The sequence below is a fragment of the Bos mutus genome, chromosome 4 (genome assembly GCF_027580195.1).
Source record: "Bos mutus isolate GX-2022 chromosome 4, NWIPB_WYAK_1.1, whole genome shotgun sequence".
Classification (NCBI taxonomy): domain Eukaryota; kingdom Metazoa; phylum Chordata; class Mammalia; order Artiodactyla; family Bovidae; genus Bos; species Bos mutus.
In genome coordinates this window covers 8314614-8342345 of record NC_091620.1, presented here as the reverse complement: position 1 = coordinate 8342345, position 27732 = coordinate 8314614, and the positions used below count along the sequence as shown (strand labels likewise).

The 27732-nt window shown below is 45.2% G+C and overlaps 1 protein-coding gene across 1 annotated transcript in view; it reads left to right on the top strand.

The window, feature by feature from the left end:
- PLXNA4 (plexin A4) overlaps positions 1–27732 on the top strand; it is a 480825-nt gene that overhangs the window by 310341 nt on the left and 142752 nt on the right. The window contains exon 4 of the mRNA XM_070369025.1: positions 2903–3034. Coding sequence (XP_070225126.1) covers positions 2903–3034 — 132 coding nt within the window. The remainder of the gene's footprint in view (positions 1–2902; positions 3035–27732) is intronic.

Sequence of the window (27732 nt, the reverse complement as noted above, 5' to 3'; positions counted from 1 at the left end):
CCTGCTGGCAGCCTTAAGGGGCTGGAGACCAGCCAGGCTGCACAGGATCACTCTTGTGCTGCTGCTCCAAGGGTGATTCACAGCTGGGGAGGCAGCCTGGCTGGGCTGGAGGCCAAGGCCATCACCGCGCAGTCAGACTTGGGTGGTAATCCCAATTGGTTTTGCATGAGCTCCCATTTCATTCAGATTAAGGAAAGACCTGCTTGGGGTGGACATTTGGTGGCTTGGGGGTGGGGACAGAAGGAGGAGGGCTACTGGATTCCCAGGCATTTGGATTTTAACAGCTAAGCATGTCTCTTCTTAATTCCTTCACCAGTTTTTTTTTTTTTTTCCATTCTTGTTGTTGTTGTCCTGAGCTTAATGGGAAATCTGCAAAGAAGAGTTTGAACTTCATTCATTTCTTCATTTTAAAAATAAATATCTGTCAAGCACAAGTGTTTTAGCTTCAGAATTGGGAATAACTGATGAAAGCCTCTGGAATTTGTACATACTGGAGGCCCCTGCCTTTGGTGGTATCCCCAGAAAGTAAACGTGAACCTCATCAAGGAACAGTGTCCCTCATGTAACCGGAGTGGTAGGAAAAATACGGATTCCTGGGTCAGGCTGGATCCTCATTCATTTGTCAGATTTGATAGCTCAGGGCAGTTATTTAATGCGCTGTGTCCCATTTTCCCCATCTATTCTATCAGAACATATCATTAGATATTGCAGAAAACCTTTGTGTTACTTTAACAATAAGGAAATATCCTGAGTAGCTAGAAAGGCCTGGACACATGATAGCCTTTGGGGCTATTTTGATTCAGTGGCTCAGGGACATCACCAAAAACCAATGCTTTTCATCTCTGTCCCTGACCTTCCCTGGCTCCAGCCCCCTACCCTCTTCTTATAACAAGAGGGTTGCCAATAGTTCTGGGAGCTACCTGATCTTATGAAGGGTGAGGGGAGGTGCTTTCTCCCCCTGTCACAAGACATAGTCCTTGCTTCACTCTAATTGCAAGTGTTGAATGGTTTGGGTCTGCTTTCTCTCCACCACTGTGGCCAGAGAGTGAGATTAAACCAATTTGTTTCTGCCCATCAAAGACCAGCCCAGGAAGCAGGGGGTGGGTCCAGTCCCACCTAAAAGGTGAGAGAGGTTGGAATGGATCCTGGAGGGGCCATGCAAGCCAGGACAAAAAAGCTCTTGAGAAGATTATATCAATAAGGAATCATGTGTAAAATCATCTCCCAGTACCTGATGTCTAGGAAGGGCTGAAAAATTGTGCTTAAGAGGAAGACAAGCAAAAAGGCTAGCACAAACCCCAAATCAAATACATATGTCACACACCACCCTGGTGTCAGAGTTCAGTGAATTTAACAGAAAGGAGAGACAGCACACTTTTGGATAAATTGATGTTATCAGATGGCATTAATATGGTGTTCTTTCTGTAACTTAATTCCTCTGAATAGCTCTGCCATTCTCCTTGAGCTCATAAAAGGTTAAGAATTACCTATTAAAGTTAAAAATGAATATATAATGGGAATATTATTTTTGGAATAATTTTCTAATAATTTGGAATATTATATTTTTTCTCTAGTTTGTTTCTCTAGTTTCTCTAGTTTGTTATTGAAATTTCTAAAATTACACCGCATTATCTTATAGAGACTTGTACAAATGGCAACTGATCAAGTTTGGTGATCTAGCTATCGCTTCTCCCCATCTACCTCTGGCATTCTCCTCACTTCCTACATTCTTACATGGATGGTAATGTTTGATCCCAACTTATGTGGATGGAAATATTAGTGCTCATCAATAGTCATGGCAAATCTGTGAGCCCAGACTGGTGATGATCCTGAAGACCTGGGCCAGCACCTTGAATCAGGGAGTGGGTGGCATTGGGAAAGTCCTATCTTTTCTAGACTAGTCCTCAGCCTTGGGGAATGTGGACAAAAGTCTTTCCTCATGGTCTTCACATTGTTCCAACAGTTCTAGGAAGGACTGTTAGATGGCCCAGAGATGACCTAGTCTGTTAAGTGTTCTTGGAAGACTGAGAATGACTCATGCCCAAAACACATTTTCCTGGAATGCCCACATGCCCTTCACTGGGGACATAAATAGAAACTCTAGGGTATTTGGGGACCCTACATGTATTCCAGAATCTGAAGCATAAGCCAGTGGGTTCATAGACAGAACAAGTCCACCTGGTGTGAATTTTTGGGGGTTCTGGCTTCTCCTCGAAGGGCAGCAGTGATCCTGGCTGCCAGTTTCAAAGAATCAGCCCATATCTTTACATCCAGATTTATTCTGCTAACAAATGTAGCTAATGATACTGCCTTTCTGTTGTAGGATGATGCTGTGATCTGAAGCAGCATCAGTTTTCCCATTTGCCTCATCCCCAGATTCCTCTTCCCCCATATCAGCCCCACCCTCTTGTCCAAAGATACACAAGCAAGGCGTCAAAGTTGTGAGCCTAGGCATAGTGAGCCAGAGAGAAGAACATCAGGTTCCGAGTGCAGCCTGATTTCGCCTCCCCCTGCCCCCCACTCTCTCCACCGCGTCTCGGCGTCTCGGCCATTCCCCACGAGAGGCTCCTGCTGGGCATGCGCCGCTCTTTTGTCTTTCCTGATAGTTCAGTTGGTAAAGACTCCGCCTGCAATGCGGGAGACCTGGGTTTGATCCCTGGGTTGGGAAGAGCCCCTGGAGAAGGGAAAAGCTACCCAGTCCAGTATTCTGGTCTGGAGAATTCCACTGGATGAGTCCATGGGATCACAAAGAGTCGGACACAACTGAGCGACTTTCACTTCCCTTCACTGGGCTCACCGCCCCTCCCTTGCCCGTGGGGAGGGAAGCTCCGGCTGAGGCTGGACATAGGGCGGCTCAGGATCTGAACTCACATCTGAACTCTCTTCTTCCTCTCCTCCACAGATCCGGGTAGACGGGCCCAGGGGCAACGCCCTGCAGTATGAGACGGTGCAGGTGGTGGAGCCCGGCCCCGTGCTCCGGGACATGGCCTTCTCCAAGGACCGCGAGCAGCTCTACATCATGTCAGAAAGGCAGGTAAGGCTCTCTGCGCTCTGCCAGACATTCATCTTGCCGCTAAAGACTAGCCTGTGGCTCCGTGGAAACCTACAGGAGGCTGGCTGCAGAGAGGGGGTTTGATTTATTGGGCTCAGTGTGTATCCTTTCTGTTCTGCTGCCTGGGGATGGAGGCTGAGTGCACCCAAACAGGGAATGAAATGGTTCACATATCAAAATATCCGTGAGTCAGAGACAAATCTACTGAGTTCAGAGTGATGGTGTGTATAGGGGCAGGGCCAACACTTGCCCTCTTTTGAAGAAACACGTACGGATGCTCAAGTTTCTGGTCTAGGTTTTCCTACACACTGTATAATCTGCTGCCAAAGTCACTGTCATGGACCCTGGAGTTCTATGGTGGGCAAGGATTTGTCACCCCCCCAAAAATAGTTGTGGGCAGATCATGAAAGAGTCAGATGGATGGAGATTCTGAAAAGGTCCATGTGTATGAAACGAGATGCTGTGGCATGTGTCCTGAGCCTTTGTGTGATAAGATGCGTGGCATCACCGATGCAACAGACATGAACGTGGGCAAACTCTGGGAGATGGTGAGGGACAGGGAGGCCTGGCATGCTGCAGTCCGTGGGGTCGCAAAGAGTCAGACATGACTGGGTGATTGAACAACAGCAGCAAGAACTCTAACATGAAACCTCCAGCAAATTCCATGCGGCCATGCCAGGCAGAACAAATACGGTGTGGGGATGGTTATTAGCTGAGGTGGAGTAGGAAATGGCAAAGCTGGAGTTACTTCTGGAACTCAGCTGAGAACTCAGTTCTTCAGGGGTCCCTGAGTGTAGATCAGGGCTCATAAGTTTGCAGCAGGCAGAGGAATCAATTTTCCTTTGGAAATCTGGTCCACTTGAGGGTATGTCCTGTGGTACCCTAATTCACAGAGTGTTCCACCCTGCAAGAAATGCCCCCATCCCAAGTGTGGCTTTGCACTGCCCTACCTCCATTGCCTCTCTGGAGGATGGATCATCCTGGGAGCTGTCCTCCCAGCCCATGAATATGTATACATTAGCTCCGAGCAGCCAAGGCAGATTCCTCGTCTTATTCATCTTCATTAGCGAGGCCTGGACTCCCCAGAGGACCTTGCTGACAGAGTCTAGATTGTTCCCTCTCTGCAGAGTGGGGGAGATAAATACCACATTATACCACCCACAGGGCTTGTGCATTATGCCTTGGGAGCCCACAGCAGCTCCACCCTCCCCCAGAGCTCGATGACATCTTCCCGGGGTGTGAGACCCCCCTATTCAGCCACAGTGGGACTCATTGTGGTGTCCTGGTTGAGGCTGCCATGGCCGGGGAATGGCCTGAGGTGGGGCTGAGCGGGGAGCCTTTTATCCCAGGAGTCAGGACCCATATGAAGCTGCTCCTTTGCTTTCATTCCTTATTCCCTTCTGGTGGGGCCTACACTCTCCCTCCCTGCATACCTCCAAGGCCCTGGATGCTGAGAGGAAGTAGCTTTCCTCTGTGGAATGAATTCTTCAGAGAAGACCCAAGACCTCTACAGGTGTTGAATGCTTCAGGATTTCTTACATGACCTGAAAGCCAAGGTTTCTGAACCTGAGACTTAAAGACTTCCAAAGAAGAAAATACAAAAGCTGTGTGGAGCCCCCTCTGATAGGTGCCTTGGGATTTAAGTTTCTTGACCTCAGCTGTCCTGCTTCCCTGAGGGCACAGTTAGTGGTCAGCACCCATTCAGGCTTGACCCGAAAGGCCTGCTGGGAGCGCTGGATTATGGGCACTTTGGGAAGAAGGCAGGAGTAGATGGAGTCAAGGCCTTCATCCATCATGGCGCTGCTTTTCATGGAGAAGGGGTGGCTGCCACCCAAATCATAGCTCCAAAGCCCTGATATCTGGGCCAACAATCCACTGGGGTTACAGATTCTCAGTGGGGAGTGGTAAGGTAGCAAGACGGGTAAATAACCAGGCCTTGTTTTCAGGATATCTGATCATAAACCGTGGTCCTGCCATTTGCTAACTCTGATCTCAGGAGCTGTTAAGCTTTGTAAGCTTCCTTGTTCTCAGCTGGCTCATGGAGGTAATGATAAAATCCAGTAGTGTGGTTCCATGGATCAAATGATGTAATGCATGTAATCAGCATGAATCAAGCCTGGCAGAGTAAGGACTCGATAAGTAGAGGCTTTTATTCTTATGACATTGCACCAGGAGTGTGTGGAACTGGCTGCGTGTGGAGTCGGGCATCAAGGTTCTGGGTTATCTATGAAGGGTGGAGCACAGGTCAAGGTCAAGACAGGCCTCTGAGCAGGGATCCAGTCCTAGTGGAAAGCAAATCAAGAACCCACAACCTGCGGCTCTGACGGGACAGGAGCAGCCTGGTAAATACATGTAGCTGGAGATATAGCAGGCCCCAGGGCATCAAGTGAGTGAGTCATGAAGGATTGGAACACTTTGCAGGCCAGGACTACAGGCTCAGGGTATGGGCTGATGACACTGATGTCGGCTCTCCTAAAATGTGCTTCAGTTTCTCATCTGGCTAATATTCTATTGTCCCTTAAAGCTTAGCTCTTTTGCCACATTCTCCACTGAGTTGTTCCTGACCCGGGGTTTACACCTCTATGGTAGCTCTTCTCCAACTGAGTCATGATGACTTTCTTATTTATCTATTTTTAACTGAAGGATAATTACTTTAACGAATTGAAAGCTAAAGCCATGTGATCATCTCAATAGATGCAGAGAAAGTTTTGGACAAAATTCAATATCCATTTATGATTAAAAAAAAAAAAAAAGAACATCCAGAAAACAGGCATAGAAGTAACATAGCTCAAAATGATGACTTTGATTTTTCCCTCCTACTAGACTGTCAGCAGATGGAGGACAGTTCTTTGTCTTTTTCATCCATCTAAACCTCAACTTTAAACCCTTTATAGTTACTCTGATGAATGAATGAATGAACCCCCAGTGTCTTCACTGAGCCAGAGTTAGAAAAGAGAAGGACTGATACAAATGATTTATTGCTTATCTTAATTCCTAAGTTTGAACTTAGGTAGTTAATGAAAGGACTACACTTTGGATAAAAGAAACACCCCCCCCGCCCCCGCCAAACTTCAGTCCCATTTATTACTGTCATGACTTTTGCCCTGTTTTGAACTATTTTTTTCTTTGTGTTTTCTCTTATATAAACTTAGCCTACTTTATCTCTTAAGTAATAATATCATACATCTCATGTGCTGCTGCTGCTGCTGCTAAGTCGCTTCAGTCGTGTCCGACTCTGTGCGACCCCATAGACGGCAGCCCACCAGGCTCCCCTGTCCCTGGGATTCTCCAGGCAAGAACACTGGAGTGGGTTGCCATTTCCTTCTCCCAATGCATGAAAGTGAAAAGTGAAAGTCAAGTCGCTCAGTCATGCCCAACTCTTCGCAACCGCATGGACTGCAGCCTACCAGGCTCCTCCATCCATGGGATTTTCTAGGCAAAAGTACTGGAGTGGGGTGCCATTGCCTTCTCCTCTCATGTGCTAGTCATACATAATATTCCTAATTGTGATACTGTGATTTAAAATAAGAAAAACATACTTGGTCTCCACCCTATTTATGGTACAGAATTACCACAATCTTTGGAATTTCCCAAGTGAAGAGAGTAATGGAGCTACTATTACAGTTATTTGCAAGCTGAATAATTCCATAGCCAGATACTGTTTCTGTTGTTATGGATAGCTGAGTTCCGCTTTGTTTCTTGTCCAGCAAGGGCCGCCTTCCATGTGTACTTTCTGGGAGTGGCTGAGTGCGCCCTGCTAGGTATCAGCGTCATTTTGTCAAGGTCTGCCTGTCTCCTGCTGGGCTATATTATGTGTCTGTCCCTTTCCTTTCTTCTGCATGACTCTGGGTATCTCCCTAGGGTGTGTGTGTGTGTGCATACACACACCTTCCCCTGTGTCTGACTCTGTGTGTCTCCATCAGTCTGCGTGACTGTATATGGTATGTGTACTGCAACTGCTGCACTCCCCAGGGAACGTCTATATACACCGAAACCAGTGCGATAAAAACCTGCCAAACTGATGGGGAGGGAAGTGAGAACAAGTGTCAGTGAGGCAGACGCACGAAGAGACGAGGCGGCAGAGCTGGTGGCTGTCCTCAGGTACCCTGGAGCGACCCCCTACGGGGAGGAGAAGCAGCTATTATCCCCACCAAGAAAGTGTCTTCCTTGATAGCCTCAGAGCAAGTGGCAGATTTCTCAGTAAATTTCAGCATCCCTGCCAGCCACACTCCATCTCTCCCCTGCCTGAGAGCCGGGGGCCTTGAACACATGTTTCTTCTCATGAGATACACATTCAATTGTGTTTGGGCCAAGCTGTCTCTCACGGAGCTCTTTGTTTTACTGACTCCTGTTGACAGTGGGTCAGCTTCAGGTGCCTGGGGACATCACAGCCTGTCCCTCTCATAAGCCAGTGGCACTCTAGTCCTAGCTGTACTAGGATACGGGCCAGGATACAGATGCCTGCAGGAGCTGAGGAGGTGGGTCCACCTGTGGTCAGAGTTACCTAGGAAAGCAGGGCCAGGCAGGGGTCCACCATAATCTGGTCCACTTGGCTCCATCATAATCCGGTAGGGAAGCAGCTAAGGCCATCTTGCTTTGTGATGAATCACCCAGGCCTGATTCATTCGTTCACTCAACAGATTCACTCAACTAGGCAACTACTACATGCTGAACACGAGCTCAAGCACTGGGGATTCAAAAGTGAAGAAGCATAAATATCCTTGACTTTAGGAGCTTCTGGTTTCAGCAAGAGGAAACAGTCAAGAAGAATCAACCTGCTAAAAAGTCCTATAGTAGATTATCAGGTAATACATGACATGCAGCAGGATAAGGGAATTCGGGAGGACTGGTCAGGGTGAAAGTCTTGAAATTTAAAAAGCACAGTGATCAGAGAAGGCTTCCCAGAGAGCAAAGACATCAAAGTGAAGGGGCCTGTGGAGGACCCCTGTCCCCTTCTGTGTTTTCTGTATTTCTGTTCAAGCTCTTTGCCTGAGATTGTGAAATGGAGAGATGGTGAAGAACGCGTGGTGGGAGAGAGGGCTTCGGGGAAAGGATGCTTTGTAAATGATTTGTACCATGTTGTGAGTTTCAAAAGGAAGCTCAGTTCAGGGGAAAGTGATACTGGGGTTCAAGGCTCACGCCCCTTGGGACTTGCACCCTCTCTGGGTTGTGCTCCTGCCAAGGACCCTCTGTGCGATAAGGACACCATTATTGCCCCTCTGTGCCTCAGTTTCCCTCCCTGCCCCCACCTGCCTCCCGGGATGTTCTGAGACTAGCCGACATGAAGTCTGACAAGCTCAGAGGTCCATGGACCTTGGTCTCATACAAGTGCAGTCCTGGGGTCCAGGGTGATGGCTCCTGTAAGAATGATTTCCCTCCCTGGTGCTGGGTCCCCAGGCACAGGTCATTCCTCCCGTCCCGCAGGGCCGAGCTGTCTGCTCCAGTTTGCATTTGGATGGCTGACATTTGCTCCCAGCACCCAGGCAGGGCTGTTCCCAATAGCTCCTGGGAGAAGGGGCTTGAAGTGCAGGCCTGAGAGCAAGCAACTGCCCGTGAGCCACCGCAGGCATTCGCAAAAAGAGAAGAGCTGTTGCCCTGTTTCCCCCAGTTTCACTCAGGTGGAAGCCTTCCCACTTGTTTGGAGCTGTTCCCAAAGGATCCTGGGCAGCATGACTGAGATGTTTCACTTCTCCCTTCCTTCTAATAAAGGCAGAACCTGGACTTCCCTGGTGGTCCTGTGGTTAAGAGTTCTCCTGCTAATGCAGAAGATACGGGTTCAATCCTTGGTCCAGGAAGATCCCACATGCCATGGGAAAACTAAGCCTGTGCACCACAGCTACTGAAGCCCACCTGCCCTAGGGCCCATGTTCAGCCATAAGAGAAGCCATTGCAATGACAAGCCCATGCACTGCAACTGGAGAGTAGCCCCAGCTCACAGCAACTAGAGAAAGCTTGCGCACACCAACGAAAACCCAAAATCAGCCCCAAATCAATTGATTCATTAATTTTGAAAACATGGCAGAACCACTCCCTGGGAGGGACCTGGGCAGGGGAGATGACTTCCTGTTCCAGGTTCGACACTCCGGTCCTGGTAGCTGAATTCTCCATTGGGCCATAAGGCCTCAAGGCTTCTCAGGCCCAGCTCTCTCCTGCTGCCTTTGCTTCTGTGTCATGAGCAGACTGAAGCCCAGAGAGGTAAATGGCTTATTTAGAGTCACACAGCAGGTTGGCAGAGGAGCCAAGTTAGAACACAGCTCAGCTCCTACTGCAAGGTCTGCTCCAGACCCCCCTTCCAACGAGGACCGTGGAGCTCTCGAAGGGGGCGAGAGTCCTCTTCATCTCCTAGTCTTCCCAGCAGGACAGTTCTGTATCCCAATCCTTGGCCACCATAACAAGCTTTTGAAATTGAAAAGGCTTGCTGGGGTGGGGTGAGGTGATTGGGACGCTGCGGGTGATGATGAGAACTCAGAACCAGGACTTCTCTGGCGGTCCAGTGACTAAGACTTTGCTCTCCCAATGCAAGAGCCTTGGGTTCGAACTAGATCCCACATGCCATAACTAAAGATGTCGCATGCTGCAGCTAAGACCTGGGGCAGCCAAATAAATAAACAAATAAAAATAAAAGAACTCAGAACCCCCCCACCGCCACGTGAAGAAGGGCCCTTGGTTTATTCTCCCAGTCCAGTGCACACTGGGACAAGAGCCCCTTTCTATTCTAGAACATCCTGGGGGTACACAGAGTTCTAGATACAGCCAGGACACCCCATAAGGGGAGTGGGCAGCAAAGCACCCTAACCCCACACTCCTTTTCCAACAGACTTGCATCTGAGGGGGACACTCATAGAAAGTGTAAAACCCTCTAACATCTGAATAGGGTCGAATTCAGCAGCCTCCGTGAGAGGAAAAGAATGACGGTGGCCTGGCATCTGTTAGACGATCATGGGGGTGACTGGCAAGCAGAAATGTGTGCAAGATAGAGACGCTGGGACGATAAGGAATAGGCCGTGTAGATGGGGCTTCACCCTGACCCTCAGAGCTCATCTGCTCTGCTCCCCGGAGCAAGTCACTCAAGCAGAGTTTGTGCTTCAGTGTCTTCATGCAGAAAGCACAAATGATAATAACCAGCTTTCAGGACTAAAGGTAATACACGTAAAGTGTCGGGCGTGGACGATATCACTATTGTTATTACTATTATTACTAATACTCTTAGGAACACCCAGACAAACCACTTAACCTTTGGTGGCTAAAAGCTAGTTCACCTTCAGCCACCAGCCCCCCTACAATCTCCGGGCACCCCCCAATACCTTTTAGAATCCCCCAGAAAAGCCTGAGCACCCCCTCTTCACATCTGTTAGCACCAGGAGACTGATGCCTGGGGGCCTGGGGTCTCCCATCCCAATCAGACAGCTGCATCCCTGCAGAGGGGTCTTGGCGGGGTTATCTTCATAGCTGCTTCTGCTTGTACATGCATGCCAAGTCACTTCAGCTGTATATGACTCTTTGTGGCCCCATGGACTGTAGCCTGCCAGGCTTCTCTGTCCATGGGATTCTCCAGGTAAGAATACTGGAGTGGGTGGCCATTTTCTCCTCCAGGGGATCTTCCCGACCCAGGGATTGAACCCTTACTTCTTATGTCTCCTGCACTGGCAGGCAGGTTCTTTACCACTAGCGCCACCTGGGAAGCCCAGGGAAGGCATTTAGTTTGAGTCCAGCCCCACAGAACTTGACATCATCACAGACTGGACATCTGAATAGCTTCTGGCTCCTCACCTGTCAGGACCTGTAGAGCAGACAGGAAAATGGTTTGTTCTCCTTCTCTGTGCCCCAAACTAAAGAAGAGCTAGTACTAAAGGGAGGGCAGGGGTGGGCAGAGAGGGGGCGGAGTGGGAGGAAAGACAGGAAACCTGAGGGCCAGGTGATTAGGCGAACGCCCGGCAGCCCTCTGATCCTGAACTCCACTCAGCATCTGTCTGCAGCACTTGGTCTGACAATCAGATCCTCTCTCCGCTCGGTACCAGGGTCTTCGTTATTTCAGGGCACTTGAAGTGCTGTCGTAAAGGCAACGACCTGTAACATCCCACTCAGCAGCACGTGCGGAGACTCCACAGTATGGGCAGACAGGGCCAGGGGCTGCATCTCTGCCACCTTTCAGGTATCTCCCCATGTGTGTTTATTGAGTGCCTACTGTATGCACAGTGCAGGGCCAGGCACTGTGCAGAATAGAGAAAAGCAGAGCAAAAGATGTTCTGGAAGCTCTGTGGGAGTGAGATGAGTACAAACTCCAGCCTACAGGGTGCTGAAAAGAAAGGGGTCCAACTGCTGGGGTTGCCCTAGAACCACAGCGTTTGTGCTAAGTTGCTTCAGTCATATCCAGCTCTTTGTGACCCCGTGGACTGTAGCCCACCAGGCTCCTCTGTCCATGGGATTCTCCAGGCAAAATCACTGGAGTGGGTTGCCATGCCCTCCTCCAGGGGATCTTCCTGACACAGGGATCAAACCTGCACCTCTTATGTCTCCTGCATTGGCAGGTGAGTTCTTTACCACTAGCACCACCTCGGAAGCCCTGTGCATTTGGGGTCCTGGAGAAGGTGGATATTAGCCCGAAGGGCACACTCTCCTTGCAGCTTAGGTGGGTATTGCGAGGACTCTGATCTACAGACAGAGCTCAGGGTATGTGTCCCAAGAAAGCCTCAACTCCACAGGTACCCCATCCCCTAACCCAGGGTGGGTGCAGACAGAAACCATCTCCCACAATCCCACCCCTCTCCCCTTCCTTCATGGATGGTGTCTGAATGGAAGTGGTTAAGTGCAGTGAGAACTGATCTGAGTTGTGCTTGAAGTTCTGCAGAAAGAGAAATACTAGATCCTTAAGTGAGTTGTGTGCTCAGTTTGAATATTGATGAGAAGTTTTCGAAAGTAAATAGACGTGTGTTAATTTGTGCCATTGTTCGAGAGGACTAGTTGGCATTAGTGGTGTCACATGACTTTGCTAAACACAATATAGGTATAAAAGTAGAAATTACAAATAGTAGAATTATATCTGATCTGTCTTGTAATTGCCTTTCAAGTATTACATGGAGACAATGGAGACATGAATTTGAAACTGACTCAGAGACGATGCAGTCGTTTCATGGGAATGTATGATGGTTGAGGAAGAGACTGTCTGGATATTTAAAGAAAGTTGTGCAAAACAATGGAGTAGAGAAATAGGTATTTCGTCCTCAGACAGGGTTCAGTGCTGGTGTGGAAGGCATTCTAGTACCTTCTGGGTAACTTGAGGGTGTCCACAGCATGAGGCAGAACCACCAGTCCTGATTTCTGGTCTTGGCTCTGCCACGTTCTACCTATATTACTTTGAGCAAATTATTTAACCTCTGGGTATTTCATTTTTCTCAGCAGTAACACAGGGATGGGCTAGTGCCCACTGACTGAGTGGTTACAATGAATAAATTAGATAATATATATAAATCTTTGTACAGGGCCTGGCACTTAACTAGGGCTCAACAACTCTTAGCTTTCATCTTTATTATTAGAAGCGTGCCTATATTTTATTGAAATAAGTTCCACCTATAATATTTTTACTTCCCTCATTCATACACTCATTCTTGTCTTCTCCAAGACCTGTGAGGCCCATTTTTTGGTGCCTAAAATGGCAGAGAGAAGACCAAGGCAGCGTCCATGGGCCACACTTCCCACGTCAGCTCTGGCTCCTAGCCTGAGTCCAAGGCACTGAGGCTGCACTAGTGGCCCATTCGTGCACAGCTCGCTTCCTTGAGATCTCACCTTGGAAGGGGGTCACCACTCACATCTGTGGGTCCCTCAGGGTAGGAGGAGAGACCCCTCAAGGGAAATCCTACTTCCCTGCAGCCCCCTTTAGTCCACATGACTTGGCGATAAACGCTCACTCTCGTTAAGACAAGGGAGTCTCAGGAGACTAGCAGTACACACGTGAAGTGTGACACACACACAGGTTCTCCCGCATGTCCCTGCCTCGGTGCCACTTTAAACATCAGCTGGTCCAGGGTTCCCCAAATTTCATCCTCAGCCAAAGTTTTACAGGATATTAAAAAATAAAAACAAGCCTTCTTTGGTCTAATGCATTTGGAGTATTCTTGCCTGGGAAATCCCATGGACAGAGAAGCCTGGTGGGCTATACAACCCATGACATCACAAAAGAGTTGGACATGACTTAATAACTAAACAGCAATGAGTAAGCAGATATCTTGACTGTAGCATTTCTTAGAGCATCAGCGTGCTAAATCTCCAAGCTAGGGGAGCGCTGGCAAATTTAGGACGTCGTGTCTCCCAGACTCCTTTGACCACAAAATTCACTTTACCACAAGCACTCAGGCTGGAACTTTCACTGGGAAAGACTTCATTTTTATCTTTTCCCAGCTTTTCCAGGTTTCACTCAAGCTGTTTGCCTGGCTCTAGGCCTGGCACTGGTCTCATCTTCTGCACTGTTTCATTCCTAGGCACGGACTGGATTCTTGGTCTTCACTTTTCTGAGTTTGGGAAAGGAGAGTTCTTTTGATCTGAGCCTTAAAATCACAGCTAGACTTTGGGGCTAAGATTCTCTCCTTCCAGTTCACTGCTCCCCACTGCCCCCTGGACTCTCTCTGCTCATAAGGACTCCCAGGACCATCTCTCCTCCATCCTAGGTTCCTTCTGCCCTCTTCAACTCCGAACTTAGCCGCACCCTTAATCCTTAATTCATTGTTCTCTGAAAGTCACCAATTTTATTAAAATTATTAACGTTCTGCCTCTTGCCTACTGTCACCATTCATATGTATACTGTTCTCACCTGAGATTCATAGATTATACCACTTTGCATCTTTTCAGATGGTTCCTAATGTAGGAGCCATTGTTCTCAGGTCTGTCTTCAATAATTCAATAATGCTGATAACCTGCTATTCCTCAATTCACAATGATTTAGAAGAGACAATTCATTTAAGTATGGGGGCTTCCCTGGTGGCTCAGATGGTGAAGAATCTGCTTGCAATGCAAGAGACCAGGGTTCAATCCCTGGGTCAGGAAGATTCCCTGGAGAAGGGAATGGCAACCCACTCCGGTATTCTCGCCAGGAGAATTCCATGGACAGAGGAGCCTGGCGGACTACAGTCCATAGGATCACAGAATTGGGCACAACTGAGCAACTAATGCTTGCTCCAGAACACCAAAGACCAAACTCTCAATATGTGGTACACTTTTTTTTTTCCTTTATTGTAGTGGTCTTAAAATATACTTTGATGCTAAATGGTGCTTAGAATGGTCAGATGGTACAAGGGAAGAAATGATTAGAACACCTATTTATTTTTCTATTTAAAGTAGGAAATTAGGCTTTGCTCTTTTAATATACAGTGAATACTGTGCACCATTTTCCTGCCTTGGTCTACACATCAGCCGTTTATGTGTCTAGAAGGCATGGAGGTATGTGGAGGGGCTTACTTCTCCCAGTGGTAGACACTGGCAGTCTTACTGACTGATTCAGTTTCACATATATGACAGAAACTTTGTACATGCAACCGATACTGTCAATATTGTTTAAAAAAAAATCCTTTAAATAGAATCGACAGTATTTTGCGATGAGCTGAGAGTGAGCATGAAAATTTATTTTGTACAACATAGAGGTTTTCTGGTTATGGAAATGTAAAGATTTTTCTTTTAAAAGAATCAAAATGTTCTACATTTCCTGACCTTTTCAGTTCTGACAAGCAGCTGTCAGAACTATGCCACTTTGCTGATAACTTTGAAAACTTAAACAGTTCATCTGCCCCTCAATATAAAGGCACTGTGTTAACAGTGATTTAGAAAGTAACTACTTTCAGAAAGCATTTAGGGTAAGGAGAGACCATATGGGAAGAGAAAAAGGATGTTTGGAAATATTTTCACCTTTATAGGATTTGATAATGAGGAAATATGACACTTTAAAAACTCATATCTCAATGCTTTAAAAACTTGAAAATAGAATCTGCAACTTGCTTAAAAACCTTCTGAAGAGTTTCTGAGAGTTTTGACCCATTTGTTAAAAAATATAAAAATTTAGCATCTTCCTATTAGTTAAAAGAACAGTTGATTGACATCAGAAAAGATGGAAATCTACTAGCTGAATTTCAACAAGAATCTTCACATAACTGGTTCATGAAACTGAAAAAACATATATATCTTGATTTAGTCAGCATAGCCAACTATGTACTTTTTGCATCTCTGTGTATACATGAAGTGTTTTTCTGTTGTTGTTATGACAGCCATTAACGCAAAGTACTGAAATAAACCCTAGACCTCAAAACCCCATATCAGGAAGTGCTAAACAAGTATTTTCAAAAGTAATGAAGGCAATCCCAACACATCAGTCTCACCATTATTCATAATAATTTTCATGGTGATAGTAAAATGTTTGTATCATTCATTAATAATAGAAAATAAAAATTAAGATGGTATTTTATCTTTATCTCACTTCATTATTTCCTCATTTTGTAATAATGCAATGATGTTAGTAAGTATTCTTTGTAAAGAAATATATGAGCTTTGTAAGTGCATGCTCAAAAATTGTTTTTTACTATGGGTATACAACCAGAACTCTTTAAAGACCTACTGGTCATTGGAGTGTGTAAAGTTGCAGCTGTTTCACAAATTACTCTCATCTCAATCTCTGATATTCACTTTCCCGTTACCTTTTAAACCACCCTCCTTTGTACCCAAGAGTTTGTGTGTTTAGACCCAGAGGAGCCTGGTGGGCTGCAGTCCATGGGGTCGCTAAGAGTCAGACACAACTGAGCAACGTGACTTCACTTTTCACTTTCATGCACTGGAGAAGGAAATGGCAACCCACTCCAGTGTTCTTGCCTGGAGAATCCCAGAGACGGGGGAGCCTGGTGGGCTGCCGTCTGTGGGGTCGCAGAGAGTCGGACACGACTGACATGACGCAGCAGCAGCAGCAGCAGCAGCAGCAGCAGAAGCGCATAGAGTCTTCTATGAGTTAATGCATCCATGTGGGTGGAGCCCTTGTGGCCAGTTTCTTTATTCCTCAGTAATTTGCCCAACGCCTTCTAGATCTTTCTAGGGCCAGGATCCCTGAACAGCAGATTGAAAATTCCCTGTGGGAGCAACAATAAGGAATTTGAGGTGGTGCTGACAGATGAGAAAATCTTCGGATAAGCAGGTAGCATTACCATGGCTATGCGGTGAAAGGTGACGGGGACAGTTCTTGCATCAAAACGATCAGAATGGCCGTGGAGCTTGAGAATCACTGTGTGTGCTTGTGCTTAGTTGCTCCAGTGGTGTCCGACCTTTTGTGGCTCCGTGGACCACAGCCCACCGGGCTCCTGTCCATGGGATTGTCCAGGCAAGAATACTGGAGTGGGTTGCCATGCCCTCCTCCAGGGGATCTTCCCAGTCCTGGGACTGAACCCGCATCTCCTGTGTCTTCTGTACTGCAGGCAGATTCTTTACCACTGAGCCACCAGGGAAGCCCAGTGAGAATCGTTACATAGACAGAAGCCAGTCAGTCCGGAGTTAGTCTTTTCTCATCATGTCTCCAGTTCCCACTCATTTCTCCTTTGTCTCATTTCATCCCCATTCTTTCCTTTATCTTATTTTCCACATTCCTCCCACCGTCTTCCTTATTTATCCCAATCTCTTATCTCTCTCTTCTCCACATCCACCTTCCACATTCCCCTCTCTGGGGAGGGAGGCAGAGCTAGAATGGGGTCAGGCCAGTGTTTTTCCAACTGCTGGTCATGACACATTAGTGGGTCGAGAAATCAATTTAGTGGGTCACAGAATCAATTTAAAGGGTCATGACCAGAACGTTTTTTTAAATGGAATAGATGAAAATCAAATAGAACAGTGTCCATCAAACATAGTAAGGATAAGTGCTATCTGTAAGACTATATATGTGCCTGAATGTGGGTGCCCTGGGTTGCGACGTAAAGCATATCAGTTGCCGGGAGGGAGTCCTGGTTGGAACGAACACGCTGACCTAGGGGAGAATGAGAGTGATTTGCATACATCGGCAGTAAGGTGACTTCAGCTTTGAACTTCTGGCTCACATTTCAAGCCGTGCTAATGACATCATCTGCTCCTTCACTAGTTTTCAGTCAAGCGATTTCTCACTTCCAACAGTTTGGCTTGAACAGCTGTTTGTTAACAGTTTGGTGTGACAGCTGTGGGCTGGTAGGCAGGCATTGGACACAGAGTAAGGCTAACTGGAACTGGAATCAAAGCTTGGCTTGATGTGAGTCTAGACTTCTGAGTCTCTGTTTTCTCATTTGTGCACCAGATTCATTCTTTCCAATCTGTTATTTTATTAAGGTTTTGTCGTTCAGTCGTTAAGTCGTGTCCAACACTTTTATGACCCCTGAACTGCAGCATGCCAGGCTTCCCTGACCTCCACTATCTCCCAGAGATTGCTCAAATTCATGTCCCTTGAGTTGGTGATGCTATCTATCCATCTCATCCTCTGGCACCCCTTCTCCTTTTGCCTTCAGTCTTTCCCAGCATCAGAGTCTTTTCCAATGAGTCAGCTCTTTGCATCATGTGGCCAAAGTATTGGAGCTTCAGCTTCCGCATCAGTCCTTCCAATGAATATTCAGGGTTGATTTCCTTTAGGATTATTAAGGTACACATGGCAAATAAATTTATTTGCACAGCTCTCTAGGGTGCTGGAGGTCCCCCCATGACCAGAGGGCACCAGACTCTGGAGAACACATCTCCTCATTTCCCAGCTGCCCCAAGGGCTGGAAAGATCAAAATGGTAGCACACCTGCTCTCCATCCCCAGCCTCACAGCATGCCACCACTCCCCAGGTGGGAAACGCTGTCCAGATGACCACAAACAGGTCTGGAAATATTTGTCCCTGTAAACCTGTGTGTAGGTCCCCATGCTGGGAACATACAAAGATGCGAAAGACATCAATGCCGTCTAGAAGCTGACTGTTGAGCAGTTGTCCTCACCACCTGCGGTTTGTAAGAGACACTGTGTGGTTCAGGGCCAGCTGAGTCCTCATCAGCTTTTATTTGCAGTGGCCTCTTTTTGCCTGGGGCCCTGACACTTGAAAGTTTCTTTTCTTTCTGTGGGAACTGAACATAACCTCTGAAATGCCTTGTAATCTTGATATTTCTCAGTTATAGACATAAACCTGAGGTGAGTCAAGACTCTAAGGGCTCTCCAAATGCCAGATTCTGCTGCATTCACCGTGTGCACCGAAGGAAGTAAAACTAATTACTACCTTCTTAAAGAGCTGAGCCTGGGTGGATACACCCTTGAAAGTGGCCAGCAGAAATGCTCCATCCTCCCCACGCAGCTGCCTGCACATCTTTCTGCTAGAAATCTTGATGCCCGAGGACCCCTGCCTCGGGCCATTAGCAAGAAGGCTGGTCATTATTAACTATTTGGCATTGATTGATGACACCAAGCTTTTTTTTTTTTTTTTTTTGGCCACACATGGGCTGGTGAAAGACGCCTAGTTGACCCCTGGAATTTGGAGTTTATTCTACCATGAAAACAAAGAAATAAATTAGAGAAATGAACAGAAGCCCACATGGTTAAACACACTGGTTAGAGCCACTCACTAACCTCTGCTGATTGCCTCCCCAAAACTACAAAAACACCAAAGAATCCTGCCTCTCAGCCCCTTGGTTCTCACTCCCAGATTCCTGGCACTCTTCCTCTCTAGACCATTAAAATGAAGAGAGATATTTTTGTCCTTTTTTTTTTTTTTTTGCCCTTTTGAGCCCAGTGTCACAGAAAGAGATGGTCTTTGTGCAACATCTGGCTTACTAAAGATTCAGGAATTCCATGTTTATATAAATGATCCTTCTTTAGAATATGCTTATATAACAGATTGTATGTTAAGAGTACCATGGAAATCTTCTGCATAGAACATAAGTCTTTAACTTTGTCAGGTGGTAGTTGATGTTTCTTAAAAGTGAGCGACACGTGTTATTAAATGATATCCTTTCAACTCAATTCCACAAGCACTTGTTATTGACCTACCAGAGGGACTGGCAAGCGACAGTTCAAATCGGATTGGCCATTGCTTTTGTAAATAAAGTTTTATTGGGACCCAGTCACACCCATTCATGGACATCTCATCTATGGTTGCTTTTACCACCACAGCAAGTTGAGTAGTTGAGACAGGCCATATGACCTCTCCAGTGTCTGAAGTATAAACAGTCTGGCCTTTTATAGACAACAGTGTGGTTTCTCCTGACCTACTATATGTTAAATCTCAAGCTCAGGGAGAAAAGAGAGCTGGATACAAAAGAAGTCTGGCAGGGTCCTTGTCCTCTGGGAGCCTGCAAGTTCATGGGGGAGAAGGATCTTCTTCATAAAGTGTGAACTGCCAACAGTGGTCAGTTTTCTGCTCAGCTACACGGTGTCTGTCCTCACCCTGGGCTTCTGCTTCCATTTTGCTATCTGTCCAGGATGCCCCATGACCTCTCACCAGAGAAATCTTGTACATGCTTTACACCTGCTTCCCCTTCCAGTCACTCTCACCCCCAAACTCTGCACTACACTCTCCTGCTGGTTTGCCTTTGCAGGCCTGGAGGATAATTTGTACCATGCAGATGTTCAATGAGCATCTGGGATCTTCAGATGAATCCCCACACTGATTTGCGAAAGAAGGGGGAAACCTCCATGAAATGACCTTCTCATTACCAATTTAAAATAAATATCCCAAGCAGAGCCCAGGCAAAACTCATGAGCTGGAACACTCTACATGTCATCTCAGGCCAAGACCTTCGTATGGGCTCTAAACCAAGTTCCAAGGATTCCCCAAATAATGAAACCATGTGGGTTACTGTCTTCTACTGTCTGTCTGTGTCTGTGTTAGTCACTCAGTTGTGTCCGATTCTTTGCAACCCCATGGACTATAGCCTGCCAGGCTCCTTTGTCCATGGGATTCTCTAGACAAGAATACTGGAGTGGGTAGCCATTCCCTTCTCCAGGGGATCTTCCAGAGCCAGGGATTGAACCTGGGTCTCCTGCATTACAGGAAGATTCTTTACTGTCTGAGCCACCAGGGAAGCCCACTGTCTTCTATACAAGTCACTATTTCTAGAGAATATCTTTTGTACATTTTTGGCCATATAGAAAAAAAAGAGGGCCAAATAACATATTCTTCTCCTGCTTTCCCACTAACATCTTCTAAGCCCCACCTCTACACAAAAGGAATTTTTTTTTAAATCAAAATGAGAACAATAATTTTATGTGATAGGATTATTTATACGGCTGTTCTCCCCATGATGAATCCATCCAGGGGCTCAGCACCTCCCCCCAGGTGCCAATTCATAAATCAGGAAATGCTATTACCCACTGGCCATAAAAACAGAGCCCACCCCAACACAGAGGACTCATTTCAGGAGCAGCTGCCACATTTCCGGGGTAGAAATGAGTTCAGAAAAATCCACCTGGCTGTCTAGAAGGAGGAGAAATGTCTTTTATTTGATAAGTAATCAGTCTTTCCTTCTTTCAATCCCTTCTCCCCTAGAAATACATGGAATTAATGGCACAGATATATGCTATTCCACAGAAATAATAATAACAGAGCTAACTAGATTGAAGTGGGGTAAAGGGCATGAGTGAGGATGGTGCAGATTTCCTAGGAAACCTTTCCTATTAGCTTAAATCAGTTCATAAAAAAAAAAAGGCCTGGAGACAATTTAGTGGAAGTCCTCCTTTCTGGGTGTCTCTCCTGCAAACACCCTCAAGGGCAGGCAGAAAACCAAGAAAAAGAGTTGAGAAGGAAGGAGTTGTTGCAGAAAAGACTGCAAAGTTAGTGATTTTTCCAATGTAATTAGGTACTTCATTTTTATCTCAATGGATATGTGTTAGACTGAAAGTGAAGATATTAGTTGCTCAGTAGACTCTTTGTGACTTCATGGACTGCAGCCTGCCAGGCTCCTCTGTCCATGGAATTCTCCAGGCAAGAATATTGGAGTGAGTAGTCATTCCCTTCTCTAGGGGATCTTCCTTACCCAAGAATTGAACCTAGGTCTCCTGCATCGCAGGTGGATTCTTTACTGTCTGAACCTCCAGGGAAGCTTGAGTTGGAATGGGGAGGGACCATAAAGAGAGTTATAGAAAGAGAAGAAAGGAGAGAGAAATGAGAAGGAAGATGGAAAGAAAAGTCTTCTAGGGATATGACCATAGTCAGCTGGCAATAGGAAAGATACAGCAAAACAGGTGATGCCTTGCATCTCTGTAGTTTACATTCTAGAGGGGATGGTGGTAGACAGTGAGCGAGTAATCCAACAAGCAACCAAGATAATTTCTTCTAGTGCTGAGTGCTATGCAGGAGTCATGTGGCAGAGTGGAGCTGGAACCAGCAATAGGGGGCAGGTTTAGGCTTAGTGGCCCAGGAAGCTCCTTCTGAATAGATGACATATGAGTATTTATGAGGAGAACAGTCTAGACAGAGGGAACAGCAAGTGCAGAGACCTGAAGCAGGGTGCGCTTGGTACATTCAAATAAGAGAAAGATGGTTGCCATGGAGAGAGATGCCGGGGGCAAACGGAAGCCCATGCAGATGTGTAGGAGACAACTTTGGAACTCTCCAACAGGGCTAGGTGTCTGTGACCAACTTTTTTTTTTTTTTTTTTTCTGGCCTCGCCATGTGGCATGTAGGACCTTAGTTCCCTGACCAGGAATTGAACCTGTGCCCCTGTGTTGGGAGTGTGGAGCCTTACTACTAGACCACCAGGGAGGTCCCAACCATGACTAATTTTGATCTAATTCATGTGGTAGAGCAACAGTCAGGAAATCGTGCAGGAAAAAAAAAAAAAAAAAAACATGAAAAACCTGTCTTCTGTTTATTGCCTGGACTGGCCCTTGCCTGAGCATCAGCTAGAACAGGAGAGAGATGTTCTTTGATAAAACAGCAACAATGATAAGAGCTAACAGTTCAGTTCAGTTCAGTCACTCTGTCATGTCCAACTCTTTGCAACCCCATGGACTGCGGCACGCCAGGCTTCCCTATCCATCACCAATTCCTGGAGCTTACTCAAACTCATTTCCATTGAGTCGATGATGCCATCCAATCATCTCATCCTCTGTCGTCCCCTTCTCCTCCCACTCTCAATCTTTCCCAGCATCAGGGGCTTTTCAAATATGTCAGTTCTTCGCATCAGGTGGCCAAAGCATTGGAGTTTCAGCTTCAACATCAGTCCTTCCAATGAACACCCAGGACTGATCTCCTTTAGGATGGACTCCTTTAGGTTGGATCTCCTTGCTGTCCAAGGGACTCTCAAGAGTCTTCTCCAACACCACAGTTCAAAACAATCAATTCTTCTGTGCTCAGTTTTCTTTATAATCCAACTCTTACATCCATACACGACTACTGGAAAAACCATAGCTTTGACTAGATGGACTTTTGTTGGCAAAGTAATGTCTCTGCTTTTTAATATACTGTATAGGTTGCTCATAACTTTTCTTCCAAGGAGCAAGCGTCGTTTAATTTCATGGATGCAGTCACCACCTGCAGTGATTTTGGAGCCCCCCAAAATAAAGTCTTTCACTGTTTCCACTGTTTGCGCATCTATTTGCCATGAAGTGATGGGACCAGCTGCCATGATCTTAGTTTTCTGAATGTTGAGTTTTAAGCCAACTTTTTCACTCCTCTTTCCCTTTCATCAAGAGGCTGTTTAGTTCTTACTTCACTTTCTACCATCAGGGTGGTGTCATCTGCCTATCTGAGGTTACTGAGATTTCTCCTGGCAATCTTGATTCCAGCTTGTGCTTCTTCCAGCCCAGCGTTTCTCATGATGTACTCTGCATATAAGTTAAATAAGCAGGGTGACAATATACAGCCTTGACATAGTCCTTTACACTAATAGTTACATATTGCTTAATGTTACCTTGGCAGTGTCTTTTTGTATGTGTGTGTATGGAGGGGCTTCATGTTTTGTCAGCTTATTGAGGCATAATTAATGTAAAATCACCTGTTAAAGTGCACAGTTATATGGTAGTGATGTTTATAAGCTGATTGCAATGGTGGTCACATGAATCTATACAGGTGATAAAATGACAGAACTATATAGACACTTCATAGCAATTTCATTTTCTTGGTTTTGCTGTGACAGTTTTGTACAATGTAATCATTGGGGGGAACTGGGTGTTGGATACATGGGACCTTTCTGTATTATCTTTGCAACTTCTCAAGAATCTAAAATTATTTAAAATATTTTTAATTAAAAAGCAAAATAAAAATTTTTAATGTAGATAGAGGAAAACAATTTTAATTACACTACACTAATCATTGTTGCAGATAAGATCCACCATTGGATACAGAAATTAATGGGCAAAAGTTAGAGGAGAAACAGGATATTTGTATAGTCCCAATGTATTTCTTCCAGATATTTATTCACTTCAATGGGAAAAATAGTAACTTGACAGTGGAGGTTAACATCGTCAGTAACAAGACATATCAGTATGATGAGTTCCTTGAGAAAATGCACTGACAAGGACATAATATCGCTTTTATAACATTCTTACCCAAAATGCATACATTCATTCTAATTATGCAAAAGCCTCAGACCAACCCAAAATGAAAGACATTCTAGGAAATAACTGACTGGTATTTGTGAAACGTGTCCAAGTCGTGAAGACAAGGAAAGATTGTTTAAAATTACAGATGACTAAGAGTTACAATAACTGAATAGAATGCGAGATTCTGGAAAGAAATAGAAAATTAAGTAGAAGAACTGGTGAAATTAGAATCAGACCTAGAGTTTAGTTAGTTTACCAGTGTTAATTTCCTGGTTTTCATAGGTGCAACGTGGTTATGTATGTTTTTAATATTAGGGAAGCCTGAGCGAAGGGGCTATGGGAAATATTTGTGCTAGTTATACAGCTTTTCTCTATGTTTAAAATTAATTCAAAATAAATAGTTCTTAAAAATTTTTTTAATGTATGCAGTAATTTAGTCACAACTGCAATCCAGATATGTTGTTGTTGTTGTTTAGCTGCTAAGTCATATCCAACATTTTGCGACCCCATGGACTACAGCATGCCAGGCTCCTCTGTTCTCTCCCAGAGTTTAGTCAAATTCATGTCAATTGATCAGTGATACTATTTAACTCTCTCATCCTCCACTGCCCCCTTCTTTTGCCCTCAATCTTTCATAGGATCAGGGTCTTTTACAATGAGTAGGCTCTTTGCACCAAAGTGTCGGAGCTTCAGCTTCAGCATCAGTCCTTCTAATGAATATTCAAGGTTGATTTCCTTTAGGATTGATTGGTTTGATCTCCTTGCAGTCTAAGGGAATCTCAAGAGTCTTCTCCAACACCACACAGTTCAAAAGCATCAATTCTTCCTGCTATAGACATTTCCATCCCCTCATTTTTTTTTCAGCTGTAGATTTAAAGCTTTTTATTTTTCTATTATGTAAAGACAGATACATTACTTTGCCAACAAAGGTCCATCTAGTCAAGGCTATGGTTTTTCCTGTGGTCATGTATGGATGTGAGAGTTGGACTGTGAAGAAAGCTCAGCGCTGAAGAATTGATGCTTTTGAACTGTGGTGTTGGAGAAGACTCTTGAGAGTCCATTGGACTGCAAGGAGATCCAACCAGTCCATTCTGAAGGAGATCAGCCCTGGGATTTCTTTGGAAGGAATGATGCTAAAGCTGAAACTCCAGTACTTTGGCCACCTGATGCGAAGAGTTGACTTATTGGAAAAGATTGTGATGCTGGGAGGGATTGGGGGCAGGAGGAGAAGGGGACGACAGAGGATGAGATGGCTGGATGGCATCACTGACTGGATGAACGTGAGTCTGAGCGAACTCCGGGAGTTGGTGATGGACAGGGAGGCCTGGTGTGCTGCGATTCATGGGGTCGCAAAGAGTCAGACACGACTGAGCGACTGAACTGAACTGACTGAAAGACTTAGTTATTCAGATTACGCTACCCTAAGAGACATGCAACAAATAACAGATTGCTGACCTATTCATTGACAAAATTACTAAACACGTAAAATTGTTTCTCAACAGGTCTACATCTTAAAACTGCCAGTGAGATAGCTTTGAAAAGCTGAATTTCCCCTATTTTTTTTCACCAAAAGCATTAAACACCATACCCTTCAGACACATTTCTTCTTCTCTAGATATCAACTTTCCCGAAACTTTTCGAATAGAAGTAGCAATATTAGTTTATTGTACACTTTTGTCCATTTCTTCCAGCTTTATTTCAGTCTCCAGAAATCACTCCACCCCCCAGATTCCTTCCCTGCTCTATCATAGTCAGACCCCTCCCCTATCACCAACCCCTAGACTCACTGTCATTCTATCACTATAGTCTGCCATTTCTAGGAGTTGGTGCAAATGAATCATGCAATATGTAGTCTTTCGTATCTGCCTTCTTTGACTCAGCACCATAGTTTGAGATTCATTTGTGGTTTTGCTCCTTTTATTGGTGAGTCGTATCCTATGATATGGATACACCTCAGTTTATCCATTCACCTATCAAATGATATCTGGGTTGATTCTGGTTTGGGGAAAAGTGCCTATAAACATTCTCATGCAGGTTTTTGTATGAGAATAAGTTTTCCTTTCTTTTGGGTAAATATCCAAGAGTGGGATTTCTGGGTATATTATGAGAAACTACTAAACTGTTTTCCAGCCTGGCTGCATTTTGCATTTTCACCAGTGAACTATGAGAGTCGTGGTTTTTTTCTCCCATCCTCACTAAATGTCTGTTTTTTGGGGGGGCTTGTTTTTTGTGGGGATGTTTTTGTTTTGGGGGGAGGTTGCCCCATAGATATGTAGGAGTATCTTATCATAGTTTTATTTTGCTTTTTCTTAATGACTGAGGATGTTAAGCTTATTTTCATTTGCTTATTTGCCATCTATATATTGGGCTTCTCAGGTGGCATGGCAGTAAAGAATCCACCTGCCAATGCAGGAGACACAGGTTTGATCCCAGGCTTGGGAAGATCCCTAGAGAAGAAAATGGCCACCCACTCCAATATTCTAGCCTGGGAAATCCCATAGACAGAGGAGCCTAGAGGCTAAAGTCTATAGAGTTGAAAAAGAGTTTGGACACGACTGAGTGACTGAGCATGTGTACATGTACCATATCCTCATTGGTGAAGAGTCTGTTCAAGTCTTTCACCTTTTCTAAAAATTCAGAATGTTTCTCTCCTTGTTGTTGAATTTTGAGTCTTTATGTATTTTGAAAGCAAACTCTCTGTCAGGTATATGATCTGTAAATACCTTCTCCCAGTCTGTGGCAAGATTTGGACCCATCTTACAGAATAGCAACCCAAGGCACAGAGAGGTTAAGCAACCTCCCAAAGATTACACAGTTCATGAGTCTATACTCTTAGCCCCTCTCTTATGTTGCCTCTGTAGAAACTCTATGTTTTAGGTGGAGACAAAGCTGGATAATCAGCATGACCAGGTCCACTCCCTGGTGGCCCTTTCCACCTGAGGCAGCTTCAAAGTGACCCTGCAGTAGCCAATGAGAGTCTTTTCAGTGGGATCTGCTAGAGGCCCTGATGCCTTTATAAGTAGCATGCTACTACAGAACATTTATCTATCAATGGAGGGCATGCCTTGGCAGCCTTTTGGATTCCATAAGAATGATCATTCACTAATCAAAATATTTTAACCACATACAGAAACCACAAATTCAGCAAATAGAAGGGAAACTCTATTTTCTAACGCTAGCCATTTCCTGGGTTTATTTTAGTCTCCTCTACCTGATTTTATACAGCCTGGCTTGGTAGACCTAATTAGATACTTCCTCAAGTGTTCAGGAAGTCAGTGCCTGTCACAACTCCTGCAGGGGATGTGGAAGAAGATGGACTTTTTTTGTAGCTTGAGGTTCTGCAGGTGAGACCCCTGGAATCCCATTTCCTGCTAAAGCCCCATCCCTTGTTGAAAATATGGAGCCTGCCTCTGATCATTTGGGATATCTGTCGTTAGGTACAATCTAGAATTACAGAGCCCTCTACATACTAAAAATAAAAATAAAATAAAAATTTGGATTTTACCTCCATAAGCAATAGTGATTTACTGGAGTAATTTAAGGTAGGGTAAGACAGTGACATACTTGAAAGTCAAACAGATTATTCTGATGGCAACATATGAAGTGAAAGTTGCTCAGTTGTCTTACTCTTTGCGACCCCATGGAATACAGTCCATGGAATTCTCCAGGCCAGAATACTGAAGAGGGTGGCTGCTCCCTTCTCCAATGGCAATATGGTGAATGAATTAAAAAGTTGGAAACCAAAAGTTAGTGAGACCAAGTAAGAATATGTGTGCTATTACTGTACCAGGTACTTATTTAATTTAATCTTCACAGCAGAATTACAAAGTAGTTATTTTTTATTTTTATTTTATAGATGAGAAACTGAGAGGTTTGTAATTTACCTGAGGTCACCCAGCTGGTAATGGATAAAGCTGTGATTATGATAGTGCCATCAGAATTATGGGGTGGGTTTAAGGTTATACAAAGGTATAGGTTTAAGGGATGTTTAGAAGGGTAAACAGCCTTGATAATAACAGCATATAGGGGAGACTGAAAGAGATAAAGGATTTCAAGATGATTCTTGGGGTGTTTGGCCCACTGGGCTTCCCTGGTAGCTCAGATGGTAAAGAATCTGCCTGCAGTGCAGGAGACCCAGGTTCGATCCCTGGGTTGGGAAGATCTAGAGAAGGGAACGGCTACCCACTCCA